The sequence below is a fragment of the Pagrus major genome, chromosome 15 (assembly GCF_040436345.1).
Source record: "Pagrus major chromosome 15, Pma_NU_1.0".
Taxonomy (NCBI): domain Eukaryota; kingdom Metazoa; phylum Chordata; class Actinopteri; order Spariformes; family Sparidae; genus Pagrus; species Pagrus major.
Genome location: NC_133229.1, coordinates 31,695,005 through 31,722,807, shown reverse-complemented (window position 1 = coordinate 31,722,807; position 27,803 = coordinate 31,695,005). Strand labels below are relative to the sequence as shown.

Genomic DNA, 27,803 nt, shown 5'->3' with positions numbered 1-27,803 from the left:
GGTAAATAATACTGTGGTCAGATAAGTCAGTTACCCCTATTTTACATTCCTCTACTCTATATCTGTCTATTGTGTTCATAAAAAAATAATCTATTCTGGAGTACTCCGAATGTGGAGCAGAATAATGTGTGAAGTCCTTCTCTAACGGATGGAGTTCTCTCCAAACATCGAACATCCCCAATTCAGCTAGAGAGGTGTTGACAAGTTTCGATAGATGAGTCTTAGTTCTCTTGTTATTAGTTGTGTCCAGTCTAGTATTCAGAATCATGTTGAAATCCCCCGCACATATTAGAATTCCTTCATTTTCCTGGGCTATGATCTCAAACAATAATTTCAAAAATGTTCTATCAGAGTTAGGTGGCACATAGACATTGACCAAAGTAACCAAATGATTATCCAATTTCCCTTTTGCTATTACATATCTCCCCTCTTTGTCATTTATTTCTTTAATGAGTTCAAATTTAACAGAGTTGGAAATTAATATGGCGACTCCTCTCTTAGGACCTTTCTTGAATGAACTGAAAAAGGTATTTTTAAATCCAAATTTCCTCAGTTTATCATGTTCTTGCTGAGTTAGATGCGTTTCTTGTAAATATATCACTTGAATTTTTTCTTTCCTAATTTTTGCCATTACTTTTCCTCTTTTAATCACATTGTTTAACCCATTCACATTTAAGGACGCTATTCTCACGTTGTTACTCTGCATCACTTATTACAAAAAGAAAAGACAAATGAAAACATCAGTAGCCCCACTAACAATGCCAAAACAGTGGCATGAAACAGACAGGTCAAATATAACAGGTGAACTTCCAAACAGTAGAGGAGGATCTTTCCGTCCTCCCACGATCTGATCCCGTTGGTGGATCTAGGGAAAACCCCCTTAGATAAAGAGGGGCCTAACTTAGAAATGACAGGACCTACAGTGAGGGTTATAGTCATTCTAAATGAGTCCAACGTTAGAACTTAAAGAGAAAATTAAGTAACCCAGACCTCAGATAGTCTCTTTTCTTTTAGCATAGGAATAGCATCATAGCCATTATTCTGACAACTAAAAACACAGGTTTTATCAGAATATTCCTACCGGTTTTGCTTCATTATGTAATCAGTGATCTTTAGTCAAAGAATCTTCGGTACTCTTGCAGCTTTTCCTTGGCTCGTGCTGCTGCTGATGAGTAGCTCCTCCGGGATCCCTCGTTACGCTGCCACTCCATGGCTGAGCGGAGCCGTGACTCCAGCCTGGCCGCCGCCGCCGCCGCGGTCGTCGGTGTTGTCGGTGTCGCCGGTGTCTTCTCTGCGAGTCCGCGTCTCTCTAGGTCCTGCTTGACCTCCCCGGCGCTGTTGTAGACTCGAGTTCCCGTCTCCCAATGGATCCTCATCCTGGTGAACGGCGTCTGGAACCGGACGCCTTTCTCCTTCAAGATTCTTTTTGCAACGTTATACTCCTTTCTCTTTTGCACAACCTCTGTCGCGTAATCGTGGTCGAATGACAGGACTTTATTCCCCAGCTGTATTTTCTTTCTCCATGCCTCTCTCAGGACTTTCTCTTTAGTGGAGAATTCCAGAAAGTTCACAATGATGGGTCTCGGCTGGGCTCCGTCTGCAGGTTTCTGTGCAAGTGACCGATGCGCTCTTTGAATTTTGAAGTTAAAATCTTCCGGCAGGTGGAGTTCACGTCTGAGCAGGTCTTGAACAAACTTGGCCACAGATTCGCCCTCTTCTCCCTCCGTAACTCCGTAGATACGGAGATTATTTCTCCTCGATCTGGATTCCAGATCAGTTAACTTATCTTGCAGGGCTTTTTGTTCTCGCAGTGAAATGATAAGAGCGTCGTTAGCCTCCTGTGCCCAATGTTCCAGCTTTTCAATCCGCGACTCAGCCTCGTTGATCTTACCGCTCTGTAGTTGCTGCTCAGTGGCGACTTTAGCAAGTTGTTGGTTTATGTCCTGTTTGAAATCGTCCAAGTCTTTTTTCACGTCGCTCCTCAGCGTTTCACCAAATGAGCGAAGGGCATCTTTTATTTCTGTTTTTAAATCCCTTATCTCCTTGCTGATGATTTCAATGTCTGACCCCATGTCCGCCTCACTTGCAGTGAGGTGTGTTGTGTCATGGCCGCCGTCTTCCTCCATTTCACCGTTAGCTAGCGGTTCCTCCGTTTCGTCTGTCGTCGTGTTTTTAGTATGAGTTTGTCTTGTTTTCCTTCCCATTCCAGCTTTTCCCCGTTCACATTAAAGTCTGTGTGATTTCTAGCTTTAGTTATTCGAGTTTTCGGGGAGTTTTACACTTGACTATCGAGAGCTCTGATGCCACGCAGCCTACCACTCCATGTCCAAACCCGGAAGCCCCAGTGTCATTGTCTTTGTCTTCTTCTTCGTCTTAGTTTTCGTTTTTCTCGTCCCTTCCTCTGGGCCTCAGACGGGCCCGTCCTCTGGGCCTCTTAAACCCTCCTCATAAAGAAAGACATGAAACATTCCTGCCTGTCTGGATTCCAGCTGCTCAGCAGGAGGACACAAGGATTTAAATCCTGTAACCTGAAGTCAAAGTCAACATGTCTGCCATGTTACATTCATTCTTCATCAGGAAGAATCAGAACCAGAACCGTCCTCAGTTACTGATCCTGTTATGAAACATCTGGCTGCTCCACAACCTGCTGTCACAGCTGCTTTAAATCGTGTGTGTGTGTGTCTGTGTGTGTGTCTGTGTGTGTGTGTGTGTGTGTGTGTGTGTGTGTGTCCAAATCCTCCTGACTCTACCTTTAACTTTAATAGTCTTTGAATTATATTAATATGACGTGAGCTTCAGTTAGCTTTGACCACAGATGTCCTTCAGAGGGAGACTTTTTACTCTGATACTCTGAGTACATGTCAGAGCCTGTACTCGATTACTTTTACTGGAGTAAAGAAGCTGAATCAGTACTTCTACTTTTACCAACAGGAAGCGGTGAAGTCACAGACTGAGCGGTCAGTTTCTGGTGATGTCGGAGGATTAATCTCTCTGATCTGAAACAGGAAACATGTAACCTGCAGATATCAAATAACATATTCTGACACACACACCATGTTTATTTCTCCATGTTTGTCGTCTTGAGACACACACACACTTTCTCTCCACATCACTCTCACTTTGACACACTCCGTCATTCTCTCACACTCGTCTTCGTCACAGAGTCCAGATGGTTTCCTGAAGCAGATGGACACGGACACACACACACACACACACACACACACACACACACACACACACACACACACACACACACTATCATGTCTTGTGTTTTTGACAGTCTCACACACACTTCTGCAAGTCCTCAGGCCTCAAAACTTGCTCTCTGATTGGCCGGCTGTGTCCTCAGGTCAGTGGCGGTCGTGCAGCCGTGCCGACAGGTGATTGGCCGTTTGCTGTGCTGATGTAAACGCGCCACATTGAGCCTTTTTAGTGGAGTCGCAGCAGCCGGACGGAGCAGCCGCTGCAGCTCAGACACTGAAGTCCATTTGGATTTTTGAGGATTTGAATCTTGAACTCTGAACTCTGTTTCCTGCTTCAAGTCCTCCGTCTGAAGTGAAGATTTTAAAGCATTTGGTTTTTCTTTTCTAAGGTGGTTTTCTTGATTTGGTCGACTGCTCATCTGGCTTAAATTCCTGCTCAGAGTTGTGGAAAGAACACGTTTGTCATTCTGTCTTTGAGGACTTGTCAGACGCTTAAATCAGGTATTTTTCTATGTGTCTGCTCTGACTGCTGAGATTTTGCGATCACTTCAGGCGTGTAGGGGTGATGTATGCTGAAGGAAAATAGTTCTGACTGAATATTTAGTTTTGATTCAAGGTTTCTAAAGTTTTTATCTTGATGCACTTGATCTGTCTTAATATTTATTGAATCTTAAAGAATTTCCAATCTGATTACGTCCTTGTTGTTATTCCTTCCTCCTCTGTTTTGTCTCTCAGGTTCTGTGGCACCTGGATATCTTCCGACGTAGTTTCCGTCAGCTCACGACTCATAAGTGTATGGAGGACTCGTGCATTTTTTGTGCTCTGAAGGTGAGAATCAGCCTGACCGATACCTGACGCTGATCCACGACCTGCTTCCTGTCTCTAACCTCGCTGTCTGTCTGTCTCCTCAGAGTATCTTCGCTCAGTTTCAGTACAGCAGTGAGAAAGTTTTACCGTCCGACGCTCTTCGCAGCGCGCTCGCCAAAACCTTCCAGGATGAGCAGAGGTTTCAGCTCGGCATCATGGACGACGCTGCAGAGTGCTTCGTAAGACAACACACACGCTCGTCACAAAGTATTTAAAGCACATGTTCACTCTGAACCAGATGAGATGGGTCATTCTCATTGGTTCTCTGTGTTTCTGCAGGAAAACATCCTGATGAGGATTCACTTCCACATCGCAGACGAGACAAAAGAAGACATCTGCACAGCCAGACACTGCATCCCCCACCAGAAGTTCGCCATGACGCTCTTTGAACAGGTGAGACAGAGACGCAACCCTAAACCTCCATTAAGAGGCTGTTCAGACCTGGTGTGAACATCATCCTGAGTGAACTGATCAAAGGAGGACAGCTCAGAGTACAAGTGAGAAAAGAAAAATGGATCCAACCATTGAACCAGTAACCACAACATCACCAGACTCCCTCAACAAATGTAGTGATTTTAAGAGTTGTCGAGTTAAAACAAACTTTATAACGTAGTGAAACTCTGTCTCTGACAGATTCTGAATCATTGTCTCCTTCTTGTAAATTCAGCATTAAATGAAAACAGTAAGTTGTGTGTTTGCTTGTAAAAAGTGTCAGTTTGTGGCAGCATGGCTGCACCAGCCTGTCTGCTTCTGTGTCTAAAGTGCTAAAGTCTGACCTGCCAACATTTAGCAGCTGTTTGAACACACTGTTTACACTGATTTCACCATTTACACTCAATTTATGAAAGAAGAAACATTTTACAAATACACTAAACAGTAACCAATATAGGCGACTTCTTTGTCCCCGTGGAGAAAGTCACCAGACTCCCTTAACAAATGTGTCAGTTTAGTGAGTTGTTGAGTTGGAGACACTTTATAAACTGTTTGAAACGCTGCTTTCTGTCTTTGTGTCTGTTTGTCCCAGTGATGTTTATTTGAATATCGAGTGGTCACTCAGAATCATGTTGGTGTCAGCTGTGAACTGAACATTAATTTTTCAAGTCTGTCTTGAAGCAGAAATGAGGTTCCTCTATGAACATTTCTTTCTCTGTTTTCACTCTTTGTCATCTCACTCAAAGTGAAACTTGTTATGATACTGTGATGTTTACTGTCTTCATGTGTGTTCAGTGTGTGTGCAGCAGCTGTGGAGCGTCCTCAGACCCTCTGCCCTTCATTCAGATGGTCCACTACATCTCCACCACCTCCCTGTGGTAAGTGTGTGAGAGACAGACACACACACACACACACACACACACACACACACACAGAGTCTATGTTTAGCTCTCATCACAGAAGAGGTTAGTTGAGGCCACACCCCCCCACACTCATGTAACCTACACTGTCGCTAGGTTACATTTCAGGGTCACCTAGGCAACCAGCTAATAGCTCTCTATCATGGCTGCTGAGGTGTTTCTCACGCAGACACACACACACTCCCACACTCCCCCACACACACACACACACACACACACACACACACACACACACGATTCATCCTCCAAGTGCTGGTAATTGGGAGTGTGTGTGTGCGCGTGCGTGTGTGTGTGTGTCACCTCTTTTAAAGGGACACGACCTGCTGTGAACTCCATCATGTCGTGGTTTCTTTAAACACTGACCTTACTGTACTTTTCTTCTTCTGCCTGATGCATCTGACGTGAACTGTTTTCTGAACAGTCTCCAGATGTGATGTCACATACTTTGAAGCACCAATCAGGATTTAGAACATTGTTGTCTGATCACTGTCAATCAAATCTGATCAACTTTACACATATTTGTGCATGTCTATTTGCCGTCTTTGTTCAACCGTCCACCAGAGCCATGTGACAAAAATACAACAAAAGCTGTGTGTTTTCTGTGATTGGAGTTTAATAATCAATGTGACAGTTCTATAAAATGAACATCATGAAGATCACAGCTCCTCTTCCTCCTCCTCTTGCTCATCTTCCTCAGTAACCAGGCGGTGAAGATGTTGGAGTCGAGGGAGAAAGCGACTCCCAGCATGTTCGGAGAGCTGCTGAGGAACGCCAGCATGGGAGACCTGCGAAACTGTCCCGTAAGTCCTGATCATCAGAGATCGTCTCTGATCGTCTCTGATCGTCTCTGATCATCTCTGATCATCTCTGATCATCACTGATCATCTCTGATCATCAGAGATCGTCTCTGATCGTCTCTGATCGTCTCTGATCATCTCTGATCATCTCTGATCATCACTGATCATCTCTGATCATCAGAGATCGTCTCTGATCGTCTCTGATCATCTCTGATCATCAGAGTTCATCACTGATCGTCTCTGATCGTCTCTGATCGTCTCTGATCATCTCTGATCATCTCTGATCATCTCTGATCATCACTGATCATCTCTGATCATCAGAGTTCATCACTGATCGTCTCTGATCGTTGCTGATTGTCTGTATTGTCAGTAACACTACACAGAATTACAGTAAGACTACACAGAACTACAGTAACACTACAGAACTACAGTAACACTACACAGAACTACATTAACACTACACAGAACTACAGTAAGACTACACAGAACTACAGTAACACTACACAGAACTACAGTAAGACTACACAGAGCTACATCAATACTACACAGGACTACATTAACACTACACAGAACTACATCAACACTACACAGAACTACATCAACACTACACAGAGCTACATCAACACTACACAGAACTACATCAACACTACACAGAACTACATCAACACTACACAGAACTACATCAACACTACACAGAACTACATCAACACTACACAGAACTACATCAACACTACACAGAGCTACATCAATACTACACAGAACTACATCAACACTACACAGAGCTACATCAACACTACACAGAGCTACATCAACACTACACAGAACTACATCAACACTACACAGAGCTACATCAATACTACACAGGACTACATTAACACTACACAGAACTACATCAATACTACACAGGACTACATCAACACTACACAGAACTACATTAACACTACACAGAGCTACATCAGTACTACACAGAGCTACATTAATACTACACAGAACTACAGTAATACTACACAGAACTACATTACCACTACTGGGTGAGTTTGTGTGGAATTATCCTAAAATTAAATGTTAAACATTTACTGGTCACCGTTTTTCAGATGCAAAGATTTCCACTGTTTTGTATCGATGTAAATGTTGTTGGTCCTCCTCTCTCTTTTCTTCTCCTCTTCACCCTGCTCGTCCTCAGAGTCAGTGTGGGCAGCAGCTCAGGATGGCCCGTGTCCTCCTCAACAGTCCCGAGATCATCACCATCGGTCTGGTCTGGGACTCCGATCACTCAGACCTGGCTGAGGACGTCATTCACACCCTGGGAACCTGCCTGCGCCTCGGGGATGTAAGAACAGCCATCAGGCTGATAAACACCCGTGTCGTCAGCGTAAAGAGGAAGAAAATCTGAGAACGGTTCAGTTCAGCTGCTTCATTGAACTCTTCTTCTCTCCTTTTGTCTGCAGTTGTTTTACAGGGTGACGGAGGAGAAGGCTCGTCAGTCGGAGCTTTACCTGGTGGGAATGGTGTGTTACTACGGGAAACATTACTCAACCTTCTTCTTCCAGACAAAGATTCGACGATGGATGTACTTCGATGACGCACACGTCAAGGAGGTATACTCAGTGATTCACAGTGTCATACAGGTGTTGGTAGTACGTCAGTTTAATGTGTTTATCAGCAACCAATATAACTGAAAATGGACACCTAACACGTTTCCCTGAGGAAATATCCTGGTGCCCTGGCAAAAAAAAAAATGCCACAGTCATCCTTCTTCCATTAGTTTTTTTTCAAGATGAAGTGACATCGAACTGCTTTGACACATGAAAAATCAGGGCTCTGTCGACCTGTCCTTGTCTGGGACAGGTGGGCGTTGGGGTGTGAAAGCCCTCCGCAACGCTGCTTTGATTTATAGTATGTAACACCTTAAACATCAAGACATGTTAGAGTAACGTTCAAAAGACATGAAGGCAGAATTAGAAGTTAGAAAATAAAATAAGACAGAACGAACTAGAGCAAAAGTTAGGACAGTCGCAGTGTGCGATATGGAATGGAAAAAAATAATGCCTAGTTAGTAGGTTTTTGAGGCTTTGGCTAGCTGTTTCCCTTTTGTTTCAGTCTTTCTGCTAAGCTAGGCTAACTGCCTCCCCAACTCCTGCTCTGTACTCTACAAACAAACGTGAGATTAATTTCCTTTTTAAGATCTGTTTCCAGAAGTGTTGAACTCTTGTGTGTACACTGGCTTTACAGAGGAAATGACCTCATGTTGTAGTCAGTGATCTTTCTCTTCCTGTCCATCCTTACACCTCCCTCCTCCCTGTGTCCTCCTCACTGTCCCTCCCTTCCGCCACCTCCTCCTCTCTCCTCTCCTCCTCCTCTCCTCTCTCCTCCTCTCCTCTCCTCTCTCCTCCTCCTCTGTTGTTGCTGGACTGTACAAACACTGGTGGAATGAGATATCACATTCTCTCTCTCCTCCTCTCTCCTCCTCCTCCTCCTCCTCCTCCTCCTCTCTCCTCCTCCTCCTCTCTCCTCCTCTCCTCCTCCTCCTCCTCCTCCTCTCCTCTCTCCTCCTCTCCTCCTCTCTCCTCTCCTCCTCCTCTGTTGTTGCTGGACTGTACAAACACTGGTGGAATGAGATATCACATTCTCTCTCTCCTCCTCTCTCCTCCTCCTCCTCCTCTCCTCTCTCCTCTCTCCTCTCTCCTCCTCTCTCCTCTCCTCCTCCTCTCCTCCTCTCCTCTCTCCTCCTCCTCCTCTCTCCTCCTCTCCTCCTCCTCCTCTCCTCCTCTCTCCTCCTCTCCTCTCCTCTCCTCCTCCTCTCCTCCTCTCCTCTCCTCCTCCTCTCCTCCTCTCCTCTCTCCTCCTCCTCCTCTCTCCTCCTCTCCTCCTCCTCCTCTCCTCCTCTCTCCTCCTCTCCTCTCTCCTCTCTCCTCCTCCTCTCCTCTCTCCTCCTCTCTCCTCCTCCTCCTCTGTTGTTGCTGGACTGTACAAACACTGGTGGAATGAGATATCACATTCTCTCTCCTCCTCTCTCCTCCTCTCCTCCTCCTCTCTCCTCCTCTCCTCCTCCTCTCCTCCTCCCCTCCTCCTCTCCTCTCCTCTCTCCTCCTCTCCTCCTCCTCTGTTGTTGCTGGACTGTACAAACACTGGTGGAATGAGATATCACATTCTCTCTCTCTGTGTGTGTCTGTCTCTCTGCTGGTTGTGAAAACAAGGATATCCCTCTATTGTTTATCAGTCCAGCTGTACAGAACCGAGGGTGTGGTCAGAGCGCGCGCACACACACACACACACACACACACACACACACACACACACACACATCCCACCACAGTCAACACTTTTGCTCACACTGCAGACTTTCATTCTGTAACTTTCGTTCTCCTGCACAAACACACTGAGCGGCTCACGGTTGACGGACAGGTCGGTGTTGTGGATTTCGGGGCGTCCTGTTCGAGCTGAGCAGAGCTGGAGGTGAACCTGGACTTTTGGAAAATGGAGGAAGGGTTGAAATAACAAGCGAGAGGACTTTAATCGCACAGAAACAGACAGAGCAGGAAGACGACTGACAAAAGCCTGGGACATTTCAGCTGCCGTCGCAGGTTTACCTCCAGAGCTGAAGAGCCGTGTTCACGAGGTGAACTGGACCTTTACTGCGTCTGGAGTCGAATTAATTAATGACTGCGTCAGGAAACGCTAGTAGCTTCGACTTAAATTGAGTATTTCGGCTTACAAAAGGTTGTAAAGAACATCTTCAAATTGAACCTGAAAAATAAGCAGTTTACTGAAAGATGGTTATTAATGTCAGAAAATATGAAGAAACCAGATGAGTGAAATGTCTTTATGTGATCTCCTCCCTGCAGATCGGTCCCAAGTGGAAGGACGTGGTCTCTCGCTGTATAAAGGGCCACTACCAGCCTCTGCTGCTGCTGTACGCTGACCCGCGGGGGACGCCGGTGTCCGTCCACGACCTGCCCTCACGCCTCGACCTCCACCACCTCAACAAGGCCTGTTACGACAGCGAAGACTCGGGTAACTACAACACAGCTAGGAGTCGTAGTAGTAGCACAACAGCAAACATTCAGGTAACTAAACCAGACGCAGTAGTACTTGTAATAGTCGTAGTAGTACTATGACAGTCACAGTGAGGTCACTGAGACAGCTAACAGCTAGAACTAGTGGTCAGTGTGGCTGCTGTTGTAGTCGTAGTTCTTGTAGCTGCTGTGATGTATATTTGTGTGTACACATGAGATCACGTACGTCACCACTGACGACCCGACTTGTGTACTAACCCCCCACCCCTGCCCCCCCTCGGCCAGGCCGCGAGCAGTCAATCTCCAGCGACACTCGCACCGATTCGTCGACGGAGAGCTGCTCGTACCGACAGCCCTCCCACTCGCACCATGAGTCCCTGGCCAGTCACTACTCCTCCGACTCCCAGGGAACCGTCATCTGCATCGAACGCCCAGACGGACCCCTGCACGCCTCGCTCTGCAGCCTGGATACCGTAGGTGGGTATCTGGAGTGACAGAAGTCCTCTGGGCTGAGAACATACAACATCAGGAGCATCCAGACTGGATCGTAGTGTGAGGTTTAGACTCACAAAGGTCCTGAATGAAATAATCTTAAATCTGTCTCTGAATAAACATGATTGCAGAGACCAGCCAGTCTCCAGGATGGTGTTTGATGTAAACAAGCAGCTGCTGATCATCTGTTGCATGTTGCTAACCAATCACAGCAGGGTTTACTCAGTCACGTCTCTGACATCACACCGGGTGATCGGCTTCCTTATGAGCAGACAAAAGCGGTTTTAATTTGAAGTAAAATAGAAAGTTCATAGTTGAAGAAGAAACATGAAGAGACGTGACCCGTGTGACCCTGCTGTGCTCCAATCACACGCTGCCATCGTCTTTCTTCTCGTCATTGTGCTGCATGCTGTGGCGACCATGCTGTAAACACCCGTTGCCATGCTTCTTGTTGCTAAGGCCACGTGACGGACAGTGAGCAGCACCAGTCTCTGAGGAAGGGAGGCGGGGCCGGAGATAGGAGGCGGAGCTCTAGTCGCCACCGGCGATCTAAACCCGAAAACGAAGCTTCGTCGGCCGGTTACCACAGCGAGGGTAGGCGGGGGTTTCTGCCAATCAGGGGCTGGGGGGTACAGGGCGCAGGAACCAATCACAGGGCAGCGAGGACAGGTGACATCATCACCCTGTTCTCTCTCTGTGACACGCTGAACTAAACTCGACCCACACTGGATTTTAAAGGAACAGTTCAGAAATATTTGAAGCAGCTTATTACACTTTTTACCATCTGTCGCACCTCCACAGAAGTTTATGACACAGAAAAGTTTATGAACTGTTCCCGCCAGATAAAGACAAAGTATTTATGAAAACGTAGCCTGGATAAAATAATAATAATAATAATAATGATTATTATTAAATGTTCCCGCGGTAAGTCGTAATTATGACATAAAGTCGAAATTATCAGGCAAAAAGTAATAAATAGGAAATTGTAATGAGATAAAATGTCGAAATTAAAATTTGAAAAAAAAAGATTCATTCAATCAAAATGGATTATTATATAAATGCTGACTTTATAATCATTTGGGGAAACAAAATCATAATTCTGACTTTTATCTTTCAATTTTGACTTTTTTTTATTCAATTCCTATTTTTTTATTTTTAACAATTTTGAGCTTTTCACTTTTCATCGTCTCAGTTTCGACTTTTTATCTTATAATTTGACTTTTTTTCTCACTTATGATTTTTTAATTATAATTTGACTTCTTATCTCATAATTATGATTTTGTTTATTCTTTAATTTAGACTTTTGATTTCATAAACGTGACTTACCAAGGAAATATTTCTTTCAACAATCTTAATTTTCATCTTATTTTTTTCTTTAACTGGCAGAAGTGGGTCTCCAACACACTGAACCTATTAAAATCTTTTTTAGATTATTTGAGCATTTTAAATACAGAGTTTGTAGCAGCCGACCTGTGACGACATGTTGAGCTTCTCCTTTAAATCTGAAACAAACAGGATTCATGTTGCTGCTATAGTTTTTATTTTGTTTCATATAAAATCATTCTGTCTTCATTCGTTTCTGCTCATTAATGTGTCTTTATTCTCACTCACCTTCAACGTCTATCGCCTTTACTCCTCCTTTTCTTTACTCTTCCTCCTTTTCTTTACTCCTCCTTTTCTTTACTCCTCGTCCTTTTCTTTACTCCTCCTCCTTTTCTTTACTCCTCGTCCTTTTCTTTACTCTTCCTCGTCCTTTCTTTACTCTTCCTCGTCCTTTTCTTTACTCCTCCTCCTTTTCTTTACTCCTCCTCCTTTTCTTTACTCCTCCTTGTCCTTTTCTTTACTCTTCCTCGTCCTTTTCTTTACTCTTCCTCCTCCTTTTCTTTTCTCCTCCTCGTCCTTTTCTTTACTCTTCCTCCTCCTTTTCTTTTCTCTTCCTCCTCCTTTTCTTTTCTCCTCCTCCTCCTTTTCTTTACTCTTCCTCCTCCTTTTCTTTTCTCCTCCTCGTCCTTTTCTTTACTCTTCCTCCTCCTTTTCTTTTCTCTTCCTCCTCCTTTTCTTTTCTCCTCCTCCTCCTTTTCTTTTCTCTTCCTCCTCCTTTTCTTTTCTCCTCCTCCTCCTTTTCTTTACTCTTCCTCCTCCTTTTCTTTACTCTTCCTCGTCCTTTTCTTTACTCCTCCTCGTCCTTTTCTTTACTCTTCCTCCTTTTCTTTACTCTTCCTCCTTTTCTTTACTCCTCCTCGTCCTTTTCTTTTCTCTTCCTCCTCCTTTTCTTTACTCTTCCTCCTTTTCTTTACTCCTCCTCGTCCTTTTCTTTTCTCTTCCTCCTCCTTTTCTTTACTCTTCCTCCTCCCTCTTTCCTCCCCCCAGGAGAGACGTTAAAGGAGCAGCAGGTTCCTCGTCACCTCCCCAAACCTTCCTCCTCCTCCTCATCCTCGACCAGTCGCCTCCGAGACTTCAAAGAGACCATGAGTAACATCATCCACAGCCGCCCCCTCTCCTCCTCCTCCTCCTCCTCTTTACCTGCTGCCGTCCTCTCTGAGATCACCTCCTCCACCAACAACCACCACCACCACCCTGCCAACGCCTCCGCTCCCTGCTCCTCCTCCAGTCAACTCCCTGACTGGGAGGCCGACAGCACCAGCAGCGAGTCCAAGTCCAGCTGCTCCGGGGGAGCGGGTTCGGGGAGGTACCGGCCGGCATGGAGGCCACGGAGGGAGGCGCTCAACATCGACAGCATCTTCACCAGGCGGAGGCAGGCGGGTTACAGCCCGCTGGGAGTCTCGCTGCTCGACGACGGTGGACCTCCGCCCTCCGAGGGAGCCAACGCCTCCTTCCCAGCGCAGGAGGAGGTGAAGTGTGTCAGGCCAGGCTCCTCCTGGACTCTACCCAGCAGCCTCAGAGGAGGTGGGGACGGAGCAGGAGGTGCAGAGCTGCCTCCTCCTCCTCCTCCTCCTCCCCCCAGGCTGATCCAGCGGATGGAAAGCGGATACGAGAGCAGCGAGAGGAACAGCAGCAGCCCGGTGAGCCTGGACCTGAACCTGGGAGACAGGTGAGACTCTTCTTCTTCTTTGGTATTCACTGTTTATTCACGCAGTATTGATCCTGCTTCAGCTGAACAGTGACTGAAGCCAGGTGTTTGTTCTTCTCTCTTCAGGGAGTGCGTCATGAAGAAGCCTTCATCCTCCTCGTCTTCCTCTTCAGGACCGTCATGGAGGAACATCCGGTCCAAGAGCAGCGGAGCTCTGCTGCAGGAGCTCGGTGTGTGTGTGTGTGTGTGTGTGTGTGTGTGTGTGTGTGTGTGTGTGCACTTATGTACTTATGGTATCTTGATAAATAGCAGCTACTTTGCTCAGATGAGAGCTTGAAAACTGTTTCTATTTTTTCTTTTCTACTTTATAGACGGTGATATGTTGTGGTTTCTCTCTTGTGATAAATGTTCTTATTGTAAGTCGCTTTGGACAAAAGCGTCTGCTGAATGCTGAAAGGTAAATATAAATGTATGTGTGTTGAGCAGCGCCCCCTGCAGGCCGCAGTGAGCTGGATGAGCTGCAGGAGGAGGTGCAGAGGAGAGCGAGGGAGGAGGAGCAGCAGCGACGACAGGAGAAGGAGAGGGAGGCAGCGCTCGGCTTCAACCCCCGACCCAGCAAGTACCTGGACCTGGACCAGCTGCAGATCCAGGGTACACACACACACACGCACACACATACACACACACACACAGGCTTTATTACTGCAGGGGTCATTCTGCCTTTTGTGTGTCAGCTGAGTCAGACCCTTTCAGCTGCTCAATGAGGAACATTCCTGTTGTCCAACACAACACAACACAACACAACACACACACACAACACACACACATACACCTACACATACACATACACACACACACACAACACAACACAACACAACACAACACAACACACATACACATACACACACAACACACACACATACACACACACACACACAACACAACACAACACACACACACACACACACACACACACACACAACACAACACACATACACATACACACACACACACACACACGTGAACTGAATCTCTGCTGATTTGTTGATTTAAATTCTTCTGATTTTGATTAAATTCAGGTGAAAGTTTCCTGCAGAGTTAAACACCATGTCCCATGATGCATTGTTCCTACTCTGTTATATCTGTCTGTGTGTGTGTGTGTGTGTGTGTGTGTGTGTGTGTGTGTGTGTGTCTCCAGCTGCTGGCTGCTCTTCTCTTCTCTTTCTATCTGTATTTTGTTGTATTGGAGGTTTTTCAGGGGGGTGAAGTGAATGATGCAGATTTGATACTAAACTGACCTCAGAAATAAATTTATATAGAAAATATCTGCATTTAAATGATGAGTCACTAGAACATTTTTACTGCTCGTCAGTGGACGTTCTTGTCTTCACAGTTCAGTTCATCAACACCAAACTGCTGAGAGCCTGTTCTTACCTGACATCAACATCCACCTGTGATGTGATGTCACAGAAACTCTGTGTGCAGCAGTATTTCCTGTTGTTCAGCTGTCAGTAGATAAAGAACCGTCTCCTGATGTCCGTCCTGCAGGTAAAGGTGACAGCTTTGAGCGGTGTGTGTCGGAGGCGGAGCTTCTGCTGGACCAATCAGTGCGTCTGGAGCAGGCAGGCGAGGTTGCCGCTGCGCTGTCGGCCGTCAACGAAGCAGTCTGTAAGCACCTCCCATTCACCCTGACCCCCCTCCACTTAACAAACACACACACACACACACACACACACACGAGTAACACTGAATGAGGTCACCGTTCCCCTGCCCACCATCCCTCTGCCTGGTTGCTAATGGCAACCAGAGGCACCAGCTGAAAACTGTTCCACATCAACCCCTGAGCTCCCAACATGTTTGTGTGTCACTGAGGATTGTTAACACACACACACACACACACACACACACACACACACACACTCTTCAGTTGTTCATAAACATACTAACGAGGTGTAAACTGTTAGAATCAACTGATCCCAGAACAGAACCGTTTGGTTTGAGTTAGTTTTTTTAATTTCACATTCTGAAAATATAATTTCACCATTTCATCACTGAGAAACAACCCAGAGTTACTGATCTTATAATGCTGTGATCTCTCATGACAACCATACACTCACACACACACACACACACACACACACACACAGTCTCACCTCCATCATGTCAGTCAGATCTTCTGTCAGTTGTATATTTGATTTTTAATATTTTTGCATGAATTCATCATAACAAGTTATTTTCTGCATCTTTCTTTTTTCTGTTTTCCTTCTTTCTTTTCTTTCTGTTGTGTATTTTCTGTTGACATGTGACCTCGCTGCAGCCAAACTGCAGCTGCTGGCGGCTGAGGGCGGAGCTAGTAGTCACAGCCGGCTGCAGCGCTGCCTGAGGAGAGGCCGCAGCCTGCAGCAGCGCCTGCAGCAGCAGCAGCAGCAGGAGGCAGAGCAACAGCAGCAGGAGGGGCAGCAGGTCCAGGAACAGCCCAGGTACCACCTGTAGTCTGCTCAGCCAATCACAAGTCGTGGAGCATCAGCACTGAGTCCAAAAAGCTTCAAATACATTCTGTCTGAATTATAAACACGTACGTGCTGCTGGTGCCGACAGAGATCCAGTATATAAAAAGCTCAGTGTGCTGGTTCAGCTCCAGACATCACACGACACTCAGCCAGGACTGTAGGTCAGTGGGCGGGGCCGGCTTCTGATCCACATTTGTTAATCGTTAAATGTCATTTGGATGTTGTTAATGACACAGTTTGATAAACTCATTAGACATTTTATTTCACTCTGTTTTAATTCACAAACATTTCATCACTTGTGTTTCTGTCAGTTATTTTTGTTACTTCCACCATCGAGGACACTTTGTTTAAATGATTAATGATAAAACCAAATGTTTTCATCACATTCATCAGCTGTAAATCAATCTCTTAATCACTTGATCATTTAGCAATCCAATTTTTATTTCACAGAAATGTTCACCTTCATTTCTGTCACTTTCTGTGAAGGTGTGTTTGAGTTCAGGTGAAACTTCAGATTAAAACTCTTCAGTGGTCATAAAACACATAACGACATGAAGGACGAGTGTTTTCTGAAGGGTCAGATATCTGAGTCTGATCCAACCTGCATCACACACCTGCAGCCCAGGACGACCAATCACAGGAGTCGTTCTCTTCAGTGTTTCACTTTAGCGAGCTGTGATGAACGCTGCAGCCTGTAGGTGGCACTGCAGGACTCAGAGGGTGAACCATGATGAGAGCTGCAGGAAACAACCTGTGAAACACACACACACACACACAAACACACACACACACACACACACACACACACACACACTCCTCACCTCACCTCTCTCTCTCTCTCTCTCAAATTCAAATTCAAAGGAGCTTTATTGGCATGAAAGTTTCAACAATTTTGCCAATCTCTCTCTCTCTCTCTCTCTCTCTCTCTCTCTCTCTCTCTCTCTCTCTCTCTCTCTCTCTCTCTCTCTCTCTCTCTGCAGTAAAAAGCCTCTCTCGCTCAAAGTACTTCTGACGGAGAAACAGGCCGGCCAATCAGCTGCCTGTCAGGACCAGCAGGCCCCGCCTTTCACTCCCTGCCTCGTTAATCCCCTCCCTCCCAAAACAAGCTCTGACCCCACCTCCAGCAGCAGAGCTCCTACAGGTTCACCCATGGAGGAGCGCAGGGCCGGCAGCCCCTGCTCTGACTTCGGGAAACCCCTCACTAACACCAGGTCCCTCCCCGCCCTGTGTGTGGACACCTGGGAGCAGAGCCCCCTGGGAGACGTGGCTCCGCCCCCTCCACCTGAGGAGGCGGACCCTCCCGCCCAGTGGACCGTCCCAGCGCTGGCCCGAGCCCCGTCACCTGTTGGCTCCAGCAACAGGTGTCACCTGATGCTGGAGGAGGAGCAATATTACACCAGACACCATGAGACCACGCCCCCTGTTTCTGACTCCGCCGCCAGACTAGCCCCACCCCCGCCAGCCTACCTGACCAGGAAGTGGTCGTGCTTACACCTGGACCAGCCTGATGTTGTTGATTCACCCATCAACCCACCAATCATCTCCCCCTGTCACTCACCCCCAGACTCCCCCTCCCCCGCCCCCCCACCTGTTCGGACCACCTCCCCGCCCCCCGCCGACTACAGAGCAGCGCTGCCTGTGGAGCGTTGGGCGGAAAATGTCAACAGGTACTATGGCTCCCAGAATGCATCAGGAGGAGGCGGCGTGGCAGCGCCCGATGAGGAGCTGTCAGAGCTGGACTCTCTGTACCAGGCCAGTCTGCTGGCTCCCAGCATGCACCGGGGCAGCCGCGGGGTCAGTCCTCAACCAATCAACAGCAGACCAGGTGGGAAACGTCTTTCTTTATGGATCAGTTATCAGATTAGGTGTTAGATTAATCCATAACTATGACGGATTGATGGTGTGAGCTGATTGGTTGATGCAGATTAACAGCAGGTGTTCTGACTGCAGGTGTGAGGAGGCTGCTGACGACACCTGGACGCTCCAAAACACCCACAGCTGAGATCGAGAGATACGCCTACAGATCACCTGTCACAGCCCCGCAGGTGTGTGTGTGTGTGTGTGTGTCTGTGTGTCTGTGTGTGTGTGTGTGTGTGTGTGTGTGTCTGTGTGTGTGTCTGTGTCTGGTATTATTGTGGTAATCAGTATTGATTTGTGGATCAATAACCTGATCATTTAGTTCTCTGCCGTCTGTCCAGCAGCCGTCGGGTGAAGACGAGAGCTACAGCGCAGAGAACCTGCGACGGATCACCCGCAGCCTGAGTGGAACCGTCATCAGGTCACGACCCCAAACCCTTGGCCCCTCCCGCAGCTGCGTGAGTTACACACACAGACATGCACGCATGCACACACACACACACACACACACTCTCTCACACACACACACACACACACACACACACACACTCACTCACTCACTCACTCACTCACTCACTCACTCACTCACTCACTCACTCATCAGCTCCTGTGTTGGTTCTATTGAACAACATGCTGCCCCCCTGTGTTCATGGGATGTAACTGCAGCCTGGTTGAAGCTGGTTCTGACAAAAGTTCTGTTAACTGAATCAGCAGTCAGTCACGTCTCATGCCTCACACCGCCCCGGCCTCACGCCTCCTGGCCTGACGCCTCCTGGCCTCACGCCTCCCGGCCTCACGCCTCCCAGCCTCACACCTCCCAGCTTCACGCCTCCTGGCCTCCCAGCCTCACACCTCCCGGCTTCACGCCTCCTGGCCTCCCAGCCTCACACCTCCTGGCCTCCTGGCCTCCCAGCCTCACGCCTCCCGGCTTCACGCCTCCTGGCCTCCCGGCCTCACGTCTCCCGGCCTCACGCCTCCAGGCCTCCCGCCTCCTGGCCTCCCATCCTCACGCTCCCGGCCTCATGGCCTCCCATCCTCACACTCCCAGCCACATGCCGCCCTCGGCCTCATGCCGCCCCGGCCTCACGTCTCCCGGCCTTATGCCGCCCCGGCCTCACGTCTCCCGGTCTCCCGGCCTCACGTCTCCCGGTCTCCCGGCCTCCCGGTCTCCCGGCCTCCCGGCCTCACGCCTCCTGGCCTCCCATCCTCACGCTCCCGGCCTCATGGCCTCCCATCCTCACACTCCCAGCCACATGCCGCCCTCGGCCACATGCCGCCCTCGGCCTCATGCCGCCCCGGCCTCACGTCTCCCGGCCTCACGTCTCCCGGTCTCCCGGCCTCCCGGCCTCCCGGCCTCACGCCTCCTGGTCTCCTGGCCTCACGCCTCCCGGCCTCACGCCTCCCGGCCTCACGCCTCCCGGCCTCACGCCTCCTGGCCTCCCATCCTCACGCTCCCGGCCTCATGCCGCTCCGGCCTCGTGTCTTCCAACCTCCCGGCCTCATGCCGCCCCAGCCTCGCGTCTTCCAACCTTCCGGCCTCATGCCGCCCCAGCCTCACAGCCACGAGCCCAAAAAAATGCCAGATAAACTTATCATACTTTATTTTTAAATAATTCTAAATTGGCTGCAATCGGTGATAATTTCCAAAGTTCTTTCAGGGAAATGTGTTTTAAAACAAACACTGCTGCTGCTGCAGGTTCATGTCAGCACGTCCACTCGCTCACAAGATAAAATGACTGTTCTGTCTGCACTGCTGTCAGAGTTGAGCAGAGAACTGGATCAGAACTGGATCATCAGAACTGTATTAGTCTGCTTTGATTTCATGGAGCTGACCTGATGAACATTGTGACTCTTTAATAAATCACATGATATCACAGCAGCAGTGTGATGTGCTCAGTGTGGAGCAGCAGTCAGTCACGTCTCATGCCTCACACCGCCCCGGCCTCACGCCTCCTGGCCTGACGCCTCCTGGCCTCACGCCTCCCGGCCTCACGCCTCCCAGCCTCACACCTCCCAGCTTCACGCCTCCTGGCCTCCCAGCCTCACACCTCCCGGCTTCACGCCTCCTGGCCTCCCAGCCTCACACCTCCTGGCCTCCTGGCCTCCCAGCCTCACGCCTCCCGGCTTCACGCCTCCTGGCCTCCCGGCCTCACGTCTCCCGGCCTCACGCCTCCAGGCCTCCCGCCTCCTGGCCTCCCATCCTCACGCTCCCGGCCTCATGGCCTCCCATCCTCACACTCCCAGCCACATGCCGCCCTCGGCCTCATGCCGCCCCGGCCTCACGTCTCCCGGCCTTATGCCGCCCCGGCCTCACGTCTCCCGGTCTCCCGGCCTCACGTCTCCCGGTCTCCCGGCCTCCCGGTCTCCCGGCCTCCCGGCCTCACGCCTCCTGGCCTCCCATCCTCACGCTCCCGGCCTCATGGCCTCCCATCCTCACACTCCCAGCCACATGCCGCCCTCGGCCACATGCCGCCCTCGGCCTCATGCCGCCCCGGCCTCACGTCTCCCGGCCTCACGTCTCCCGGTCTCCCGGCCTCCCGGCCTCCCGGCCTCACGCCTCCTGGTCTCCTGGCCTCACGCCTCCCGGCCTCACGCCTCCCGGCCTCACGCCTCCCGGCCTCACGCCTCCTGGCCTCCCATCCTCACGCTCCCGGCCTCATGCCGCTCCGGCCTCGTGTCTTCCAACCTCCCGGCCTCATGCCGCCCCAGCCTCGCGTCTTCCAACCTCCCGGCCTCATGCCGCCCCAGCCTCACAGCCACGAGCCCAAAAAAATGCCAGATAAACTTATCATACTTTATTTTTAAATAATTCTAAATTGGCTGCAATCGGTGATAATTTCCAAAGTTCTTTCAGGGAAATGTGTTTTAAAACAAACACTGCTGCTGCTGCAGGTTCATGTCAGCACGTCCACTCGCTCACAAGATAAAATGACTGTTCTGTCTGCACTGCTGTCAGAGTTGAGCAGAGAACTGGATCAGAACTGGATCATCAGAACTGGATTAGTCTGCTTTGATTTCATGGAGCTGACCTGATGAACATTGTGACTCTTTAATAAATCACATGATATCACAGCAGCAGTGTGATGTGTTCAGTGTGGAGCAGCAGCCGTCTCTGCTGCTGCTGGCGTGCAGCCATCTTGTCTTCAGCCCCGAGGACGGCCTCAGGCCGCAGCATTAAACATTGATCGCTGATTTAGTTCTTCCATTAAGCTGTTAACCTCGCTGAACCCACAGCTGAGGGCCGACTGTGGGAGGAATGCTGATGTTTCGCTCAGCCGGAGGAGTTTCCTCTTCGTCTGAGTGTCGTTATCTCTGAACAGTCCAGACCAGCAGAGCTGTGAGCTGCAGACACTGATCGTCATCAGTGATTCAGCTGGTCTCAGCTCAGCATCAGGCTCATGTTTCATCTCCTCGTCAGGATTTAACATACAACTCAAACAGACTCTGATCTCAGAGATCCAACGTTTCTTCGTCTTTAGTTTTGTTTGTCATTTTTCAGGTTTCCCTCCATCATGTTAACTCGTCTGTTTTATTTCTCCATCCTTCACTTCTTTCTTTTTCTTTTCCTCGTCTGTTTTTCATCTCTCACTTCATCTCCTTCCACTTGTTTTGTTTTACTCCTCCATCATCTTCCTCCTCCATCATCCTCCTCCTCCTCCTCACCCTGAAGGACCCCCCTGTCTCCAGGCCCCCCCTCAGACACAGCGACCTCCACTCCTCCTCCCTCCTCCGTCACCCCAGCACCTCCTTTCTGCACCTCCCTTCCTCCACCTCCTTCACTACAGATCACTCCTACCACCACCAGCCCCGACACCCTGGCCCCTCAGCTCCTGCACCTCCTTCACAGCACCTCCCCTTGCAGACATCACGGCCCCCGAGCTCGGGCCTCTCCTCCTGGGGACACTCAGGTAACCTGCTGGCCCTCCACCTCCACCTCCACCTCCGTCACCTCCACCACATCATCTTTTTATCGCTTTATTTCTTTGATTCATCTGAAGTTTCTTGATTAAATGTTTGGAGCCGCCCTCCATGTTGAACCTGTTCAGACCCGATTATATCGTCCTGAGGGACAAACAGACACAAAGACAGAAAGAAGTTCATGTAGAACATTTGCAGAATTTACAAGAAGGAACAAATAAGTCAGAATCAGTCAGAGACAGAGTTTCACACAGTTTATAAAGTGTCTCCAACTCAACAACTCACTAAACTGACACATTTGTTAAGGGAATCTGGGGACAAAGAAGTCGCCTATACTGGTTACTGTTTAGTGTATTTGTAAAATGTGACATGTTTAGATCAATAAAATGTTTCTTCTGTCATAAATTGAGTGTAAATGGTGAAATCAGTGTAAACAGTGTGTTCAAACAGCTGCTAAATGTTGGCAGGTCAGACTTTAGCACTTTAGACACAGAAGCAGACAGGCTGGTGCAGCCATGCTGCCACAAACTGACACTTTTTACAAGGAAACACACAACTTACTGTTTTCATTTAATGCTGAATTTACAAGAAGGAGACAATGATTCAGAGTCTGTCAGAGACAGAGTTTCACTACGTTATAAAGTTTTACGCTACTCAACAACTCCTAAAATTAGCTGATTTGTTAAGGGAGTCTGGTGCTAGATGTTGATACCAGGTCTGAACAGGACCTTTAGAAGTTTTTACATCCTGAGAGTCAGAAATAATATTTTGTCCAGCAGCTGTTGATTCACACTGACGACTGCTTGTTTCTCCATTTTCAACTTCCTCCTCTCTTCTTACTCTCCTCCTCCTCCTCCTCCTCCTCCTCCTCTCTCCTCTCTCCTCTCTCCTTACCCTCCTCCTCCTCCTCCTCTCTCCTCTCTCCTTACTCTCCTCCTCCTCCTCCTCTCTCCTCTCTCCTTACCCTCCTCCTCCTCCTCCTCTCTCCTCTCTCCTTACCCTCCTCCTCCTCCTCCTCTCTCCTCTCTCCTCTCTCCTTACTCTCCTCCTCCTCCTCCTCTCTCCTCTCTCCTTACTCTCCTCCTCCTCCTCCTCTCTCCTCTCTCCTTACCCTCCTCCTCCTCCTCCTCTCTCCTCTCTCCTTACCCTCCTCCTCCTCCTCCTCTCTCCTCTCTCCTTACTCTCCTCCTCCTCCTCCTCTCTCCTCTCTCCTCTCTTCTTACCCTCCTCCTCCTCTCTCCTCTCTCTTACCCTCCTCCTCCTCCTCCTCTCTCCTCTCTCCTCTCTTCTTACCCTCCTCCTCCTCTCTCCTCTCTCCTCCTCCTCCTCCTCCTCTCTCCTCTCTCCTCTCTCCTTACTCTCCTCCTCCTCCTCCTCTCTCCTCTCTCCTCTCTTCTTACCCTCCTCCTCCTCTCTCCTCTCTCCTCCTCCTCCTCCTCCTCTCTCCTCTCTCCTCTCTCCTTACTCTCCTCCTCCTCCTCCTCTCTCCTCTCTCCTCTCTTCTTACTCTCCTCCTCCTCCTCCTCTCTCCTCTCTCCTCTCTTCTTACTCTCCTCCTCCTCCTCCTCCTCCTCCTCCTCCTCCTCTCTCCTTACTCTCCTCCTCCTCCTCCTCTCTCCTTACTCTCCTCCTCCTCCTCCTCTCTCCTTACTCTCCTCCTCCTCCTCTCTCCTTACTCCTCTCTCCTCTCTCCTCTCTTCTTACTCTCCTCCTCCTCCTCCTCCTCCTCCTCAGGAGCTGTACCCGGTGTCCAGCAGCAGTCTCTGGCTGTGTCTGACAGGTGTCCGGCTGTCTCAGGTAAAAGCGTCCACAGCGTGGCGCTGAGTTACGGCACGCTGCCCCGTGCTCCTCGCCGAGCCCCGCCTCCCTCCTCCTCCACCTCCTCCCTCCCCAGGCCCAGAGTGGACTCCGGTCCTGCCCCCCCGCTGGGTCTACAGAGTCTCTACGCCACCTTGTCCCGCCCTCGCCGCCCTGCTAACACCACTAACGGTCACTACAGGCAGCCGTCGCTGCCCGGCACCGTCAGGGGGTCGGGTCACTGCGCTCCTCACCTCCTCCGGGTGTCGGGGGAGGCTCCTCCTCCTCCTCAGCCGCTCCGCCTGGACGTGCCTCCTGAGAGCGACTGGCGCCGCGAGGCCGACTACAGGACGGTCCAGCTCAGCTCCTCCTGGGACCCTCGCACCGCTCGCCACCACCCGCCCCTCCGGAGGACCGCGTCCCACCAGCCTCCTCCGGCCCGACTCCGCAGAGACCCTCAGCTCTGCTCGCTGTGTCAGCAGCTCCCCGCCGAGCCGTCGCGCCCCTACTGCCCGTCCTGCGGCGCTTACGTGGCTCGATTCCGCTCGGCCAGCTGATCGAGCCGAGGCTGCAGGAGAGCGTCTCATCATCGTCATCGTCACCACCATCATCATCACGAGGTTTCATCTCCAGGATCTGTTCCTGACTCGTCCTCCGCCTGGACGCCACAACATGGACGTCTTCATCAGTCTTTAATGTCGGCTGGACTGAAGCACATTTAGATTTCTAATCAAGAAGAAGCACCGACACACAGCGGGTCAGAGACAGACTGACAGAGGACGGACTGACAGAGGACGGACTGACAGAGGACGGACTGACAGAGGACGGACTGAGAGACTGACAGAGGACGGACTGACAGAGACAGACTGACAGAGGACAGACTGACAGAGACAGACTGACAGAGGACAGACTGACAGAGACAGACTGACAGAGGACGGACTGAGAGACTGACAGAGGACGGACTGACAGAGACAGACTGACAGAGGACAGACTGACAGAGGACAGACTGACAGAGGACGGACTGAGAGACTGACAGAGGACGGACTGAGAGACTGACAGAGGACGGACTGACAGAGACAGACTGACAGAGACAGACTGACAGAGACAGACTGACAGAGACGGACTGACAGAGGACGGACTGACAGAGGACGGACTGACAGAGACGGACTGACAGAGGACGGACTGTCAGAGACGGACTGACAGAGGACGGACTGACAGAGGACGGACTGTCAGAGACAGACTGACAGAGGACGGACTGACAGAGGACGGACTGTCAGAGACAGACTGACAGAGGACGGACTGAGAGACTGACAGAGGACGGACTGACAGAGACAGACTGACAGAGACAGACTGACAGAGGACGGACTGAGAGACTGACAGAGGACGGACTGACAGAGACAGACTGACAGAGACAGACTGACAGAGACAGACTGACAGAGGACGGACTGAGAGACTGACAGAGGACGGACTGACAGAGACAGACTGACAGAGGACGGACTGAGAGACTGACAGAGGACGGACTGAGAGACTGACAGAGGACAGACTGACAGAGACAGACTGACAGAGGACGGACTGAGAGACTGACAGAGGACGGACTGACTTAGACAGACTGACAGAGGACGGACTGACTTAGACAGACTGACAGAGGACAGACTGACAGAGGACGGACTGACAGAGGACGGACGGACAGAAACAGACTGTCAGAGGACGGACTGTCAGAGGACGGACTGACAGAGGACGGACTGACAGAGACAGACTGACAGAGGACGGACTGACAGAGACAGACTGTCGGACGGACGGACTGACAGAGGACGGACTGACAGAGACAGACTGTCAGAGGACGGACTGTCAGAGGACAGACTGACAGACTGACAGAGGACGGACTGACAGACGGACTGTCAGAGGACGGACTGAGAGACTGACAGAGACAGACTGACAGACCGACTGTCAGAGGACGGACTGACAGAGACAGACTGACAGAGGACGGACTGACAGAGGACAGAGCAGCAGAGCTGCTGTCTGTTAATCTGCAGTCTGATCAGAATATGACACGTCAATAATCAACAGTCAGCAGTCAGTAATCAGCAGTCAGCAGTCAGCAGTCAGTAGTCAGCAGTCAACAGTCAGCAGTCAACAGTCAGCAGTCAGTAATCAGTAATCAGCAGTCAGCAGTCAGCAGTCAGTAATCAGTAATCAGCAGTCAGCAGTCAGCAGTCAGCAGTCACAGCGGCGTGAGGAGCAGCGTCTCCACCTCGCTGATATTCTGATAAACTTTGATGGATCCTCATCTTCAAACTGACGACGACTCGATGGTGTTTTTATGAATCTGCTGTTCGAGTCGACAGTTTGAAGTTCAGTTAAAATCTACATCAACACTTTATTTTGAAATGTCAAACACGTTTAATAACGAACTGCCTCATTATTGGTTGATCAGGCTCTGTTGATCAATCAGCTGATGAAGTGATAACATGTTGAAGATGTGATCTAACAGTTCAGACGGCCTCAGAAGTGACTAAGTGATTCCTCAGAAACGTTCTGCTTGATGTTGACGAGTTTTAGATTATAGAAAGAACAAAAATACGTTCCCACTTATTTTTTTCTCAGAATTGTGAAAACAGAACCGATTATTCGGCGGATCGGATCGGATCGATGGACGTGTCATATTCTGAAGTTGAGGAACAGACGGCGGCTGAATCTAAACAGGAAGTGAAGGAGACGCGACAGGAAGTAGAAAGTTTGTGTCTCAGACTTAATCTTGGACTTCTTCTTCCTCTATTTATTTTTGTAGCTTGTCGGACTGAGTTGTGCTTAGAGGAGCTAAATATTCTGATATTCTCTCATAGACGATCTAATTTTCTAGTTATTGGCCTGTTTGGGACGTGCAGCCTTCTTATATTGTACACGAGGCTGATTCTGTTGTTAGATGAAGAACTGCAGCTTTTATTTGAACAGCTAATATTTAGCATGATGTTTTCAGACGTATTCTAGCATTGAGACTTCGCTGTTTACTGTGTCGATGATATATGCAGATCTTTTTAGCGCAGCCGCTTGACTGCAGTAGTTCACTTCAGAAGTGTTGACGCTAGATTTGTTTGTGTGCTCGTTGCTCATTTCTGTTGACATCTGGAAGCTTCTCGTTACATTTAGGAGCTTGTCTTTTCATCGATTGTGAAGGAACACCTGTTTGATAACAGCCTGAAGGAGCTGATGTGTACTCCTGCTGACCCCGCCCACCTGGTGCTCCAGGTGAGCCAAAACAAACCGACCCAGGTCTGGTCTGACATCAGCTGATTCTGAAGATCAATATCTTCAGTACAAACAGCTTGATGAATTATCTCACCTTCTGATTGATTGGTTCTGTCGCCTCAAATCTCTTCTGCTCACTTCTTTTCAAAATAAAATCAGAATTTCACATTAAAGTGTCAGTTCAGACCAGACCTGCGTTCATCACATTATTAATAATAATTAACGATGACGATGAGACAGAAAAGTGTCAATTACCCAGATGAAGAGTTCAAAGTTATTTTTTCATCATGTCAAAGTTGTTTTTGGGCTTCATGCTTGGCCAGATTTTATTTTGTTTGGTATATTTTTGATGCTTATTTTTCTACACTGTAGATTAAACAGATGATTAAAATGTTTAAAGTTCAGAGTTTACCAGCTTTTTATTTTAGCTCAGATGATGTGAAATCCTTTAATTCTCTGCAGCGCTGTTAAAGTTTACAGAGCAAAGTAAAGATTGTGTTACAGTATTGATACAGCATGTAATCTTTAAAGTAACTAAAGTTACCAAATAAATGTAATGGAGTAAAAAGTATAAAAAACAATTGTGCTTGAGTAAATGTACTTAGTTACTTTAAGTACATTAAACAGATCCGTCCGGTAAACAACATCGTCTGAAGTGATCCAGCTTTAAATCATGTCCGTCTGTTGTAGTTCTCACATTGTCACAGTAGGTGGCAG

The 27,803-nt window shown here is 48.9% G+C and overlaps 1 protein-coding gene across 4 annotated transcripts in view; it reads left to right on the top strand.

The window, feature by feature from the left end:
* Window positions 1-27,490, top strand: part of LOC141009126 (ubiquitin carboxyl-terminal hydrolase 54-like) — a 52,297-nt gene extending 24,807 nt beyond the window's left edge. Inside the window, exons 3-22 of one of the 4 annotated variants that reach the window (XM_073481559.1) lie at window positions 3,939-4,031; window positions 4,115-4,249; window positions 4,350-4,463; window positions 5,298-5,380; window positions 6,120-6,222; window positions 7,403-7,549; window positions 7,668-7,817; window positions 10,065-10,233; window positions 10,521-10,712; window positions 11,187-11,321; window positions 13,098-13,779; window positions 13,885-13,988; window positions 14,245-14,409; window positions 15,307-15,426; window positions 16,076-16,238; window positions 17,249-18,093; window positions 18,219-18,313; window positions 18,470-18,583; window positions 21,796-22,033; window positions 23,778-27,490. In XM_073481559.1, coding sequence (XP_073337660.1) covers window positions 3,939-4,031; window positions 4,115-4,249; window positions 4,350-4,463; window positions 5,298-5,380; window positions 6,120-6,222; window positions 7,403-7,549; window positions 7,668-7,817; window positions 10,065-10,233; window positions 10,521-10,712; window positions 11,187-11,321; window positions 13,098-13,779; window positions 13,885-13,988; window positions 14,245-14,409; window positions 15,307-15,426; window positions 16,076-16,238; window positions 17,249-18,093; window positions 18,219-18,313; window positions 18,470-18,583; window positions 21,796-22,033; window positions 23,778-24,397 — 4,467 coding nt within the window. In that variant the 3' untranslated portion in view covers window positions 24,398-27,490. Of the gene's footprint in view, window positions 1-3,938; window positions 4,032-4,114; window positions 4,250-4,349; window positions 4,464-5,297; window positions 5,381-6,119; window positions 6,223-7,402; window positions 7,550-7,667; window positions 7,818-10,064; window positions 10,234-10,520; window positions 10,713-11,186; window positions 11,322-13,097; window positions 13,780-13,884; window positions 13,989-14,244; window positions 14,410-15,306; window positions 15,427-16,075; window positions 16,239-17,248; window positions 18,094-18,218; window positions 18,314-18,466; window positions 18,584-21,795; window positions 22,034-23,777 lie in introns of all 4 variants that reach the window. The other 3 variants (XM_073481558.1, XM_073481560.1, XM_073481561.1) reach the window with 3 other exon arrangements.
* Window positions 27,491-27,803: the final 313 nt, after the last annotated feature.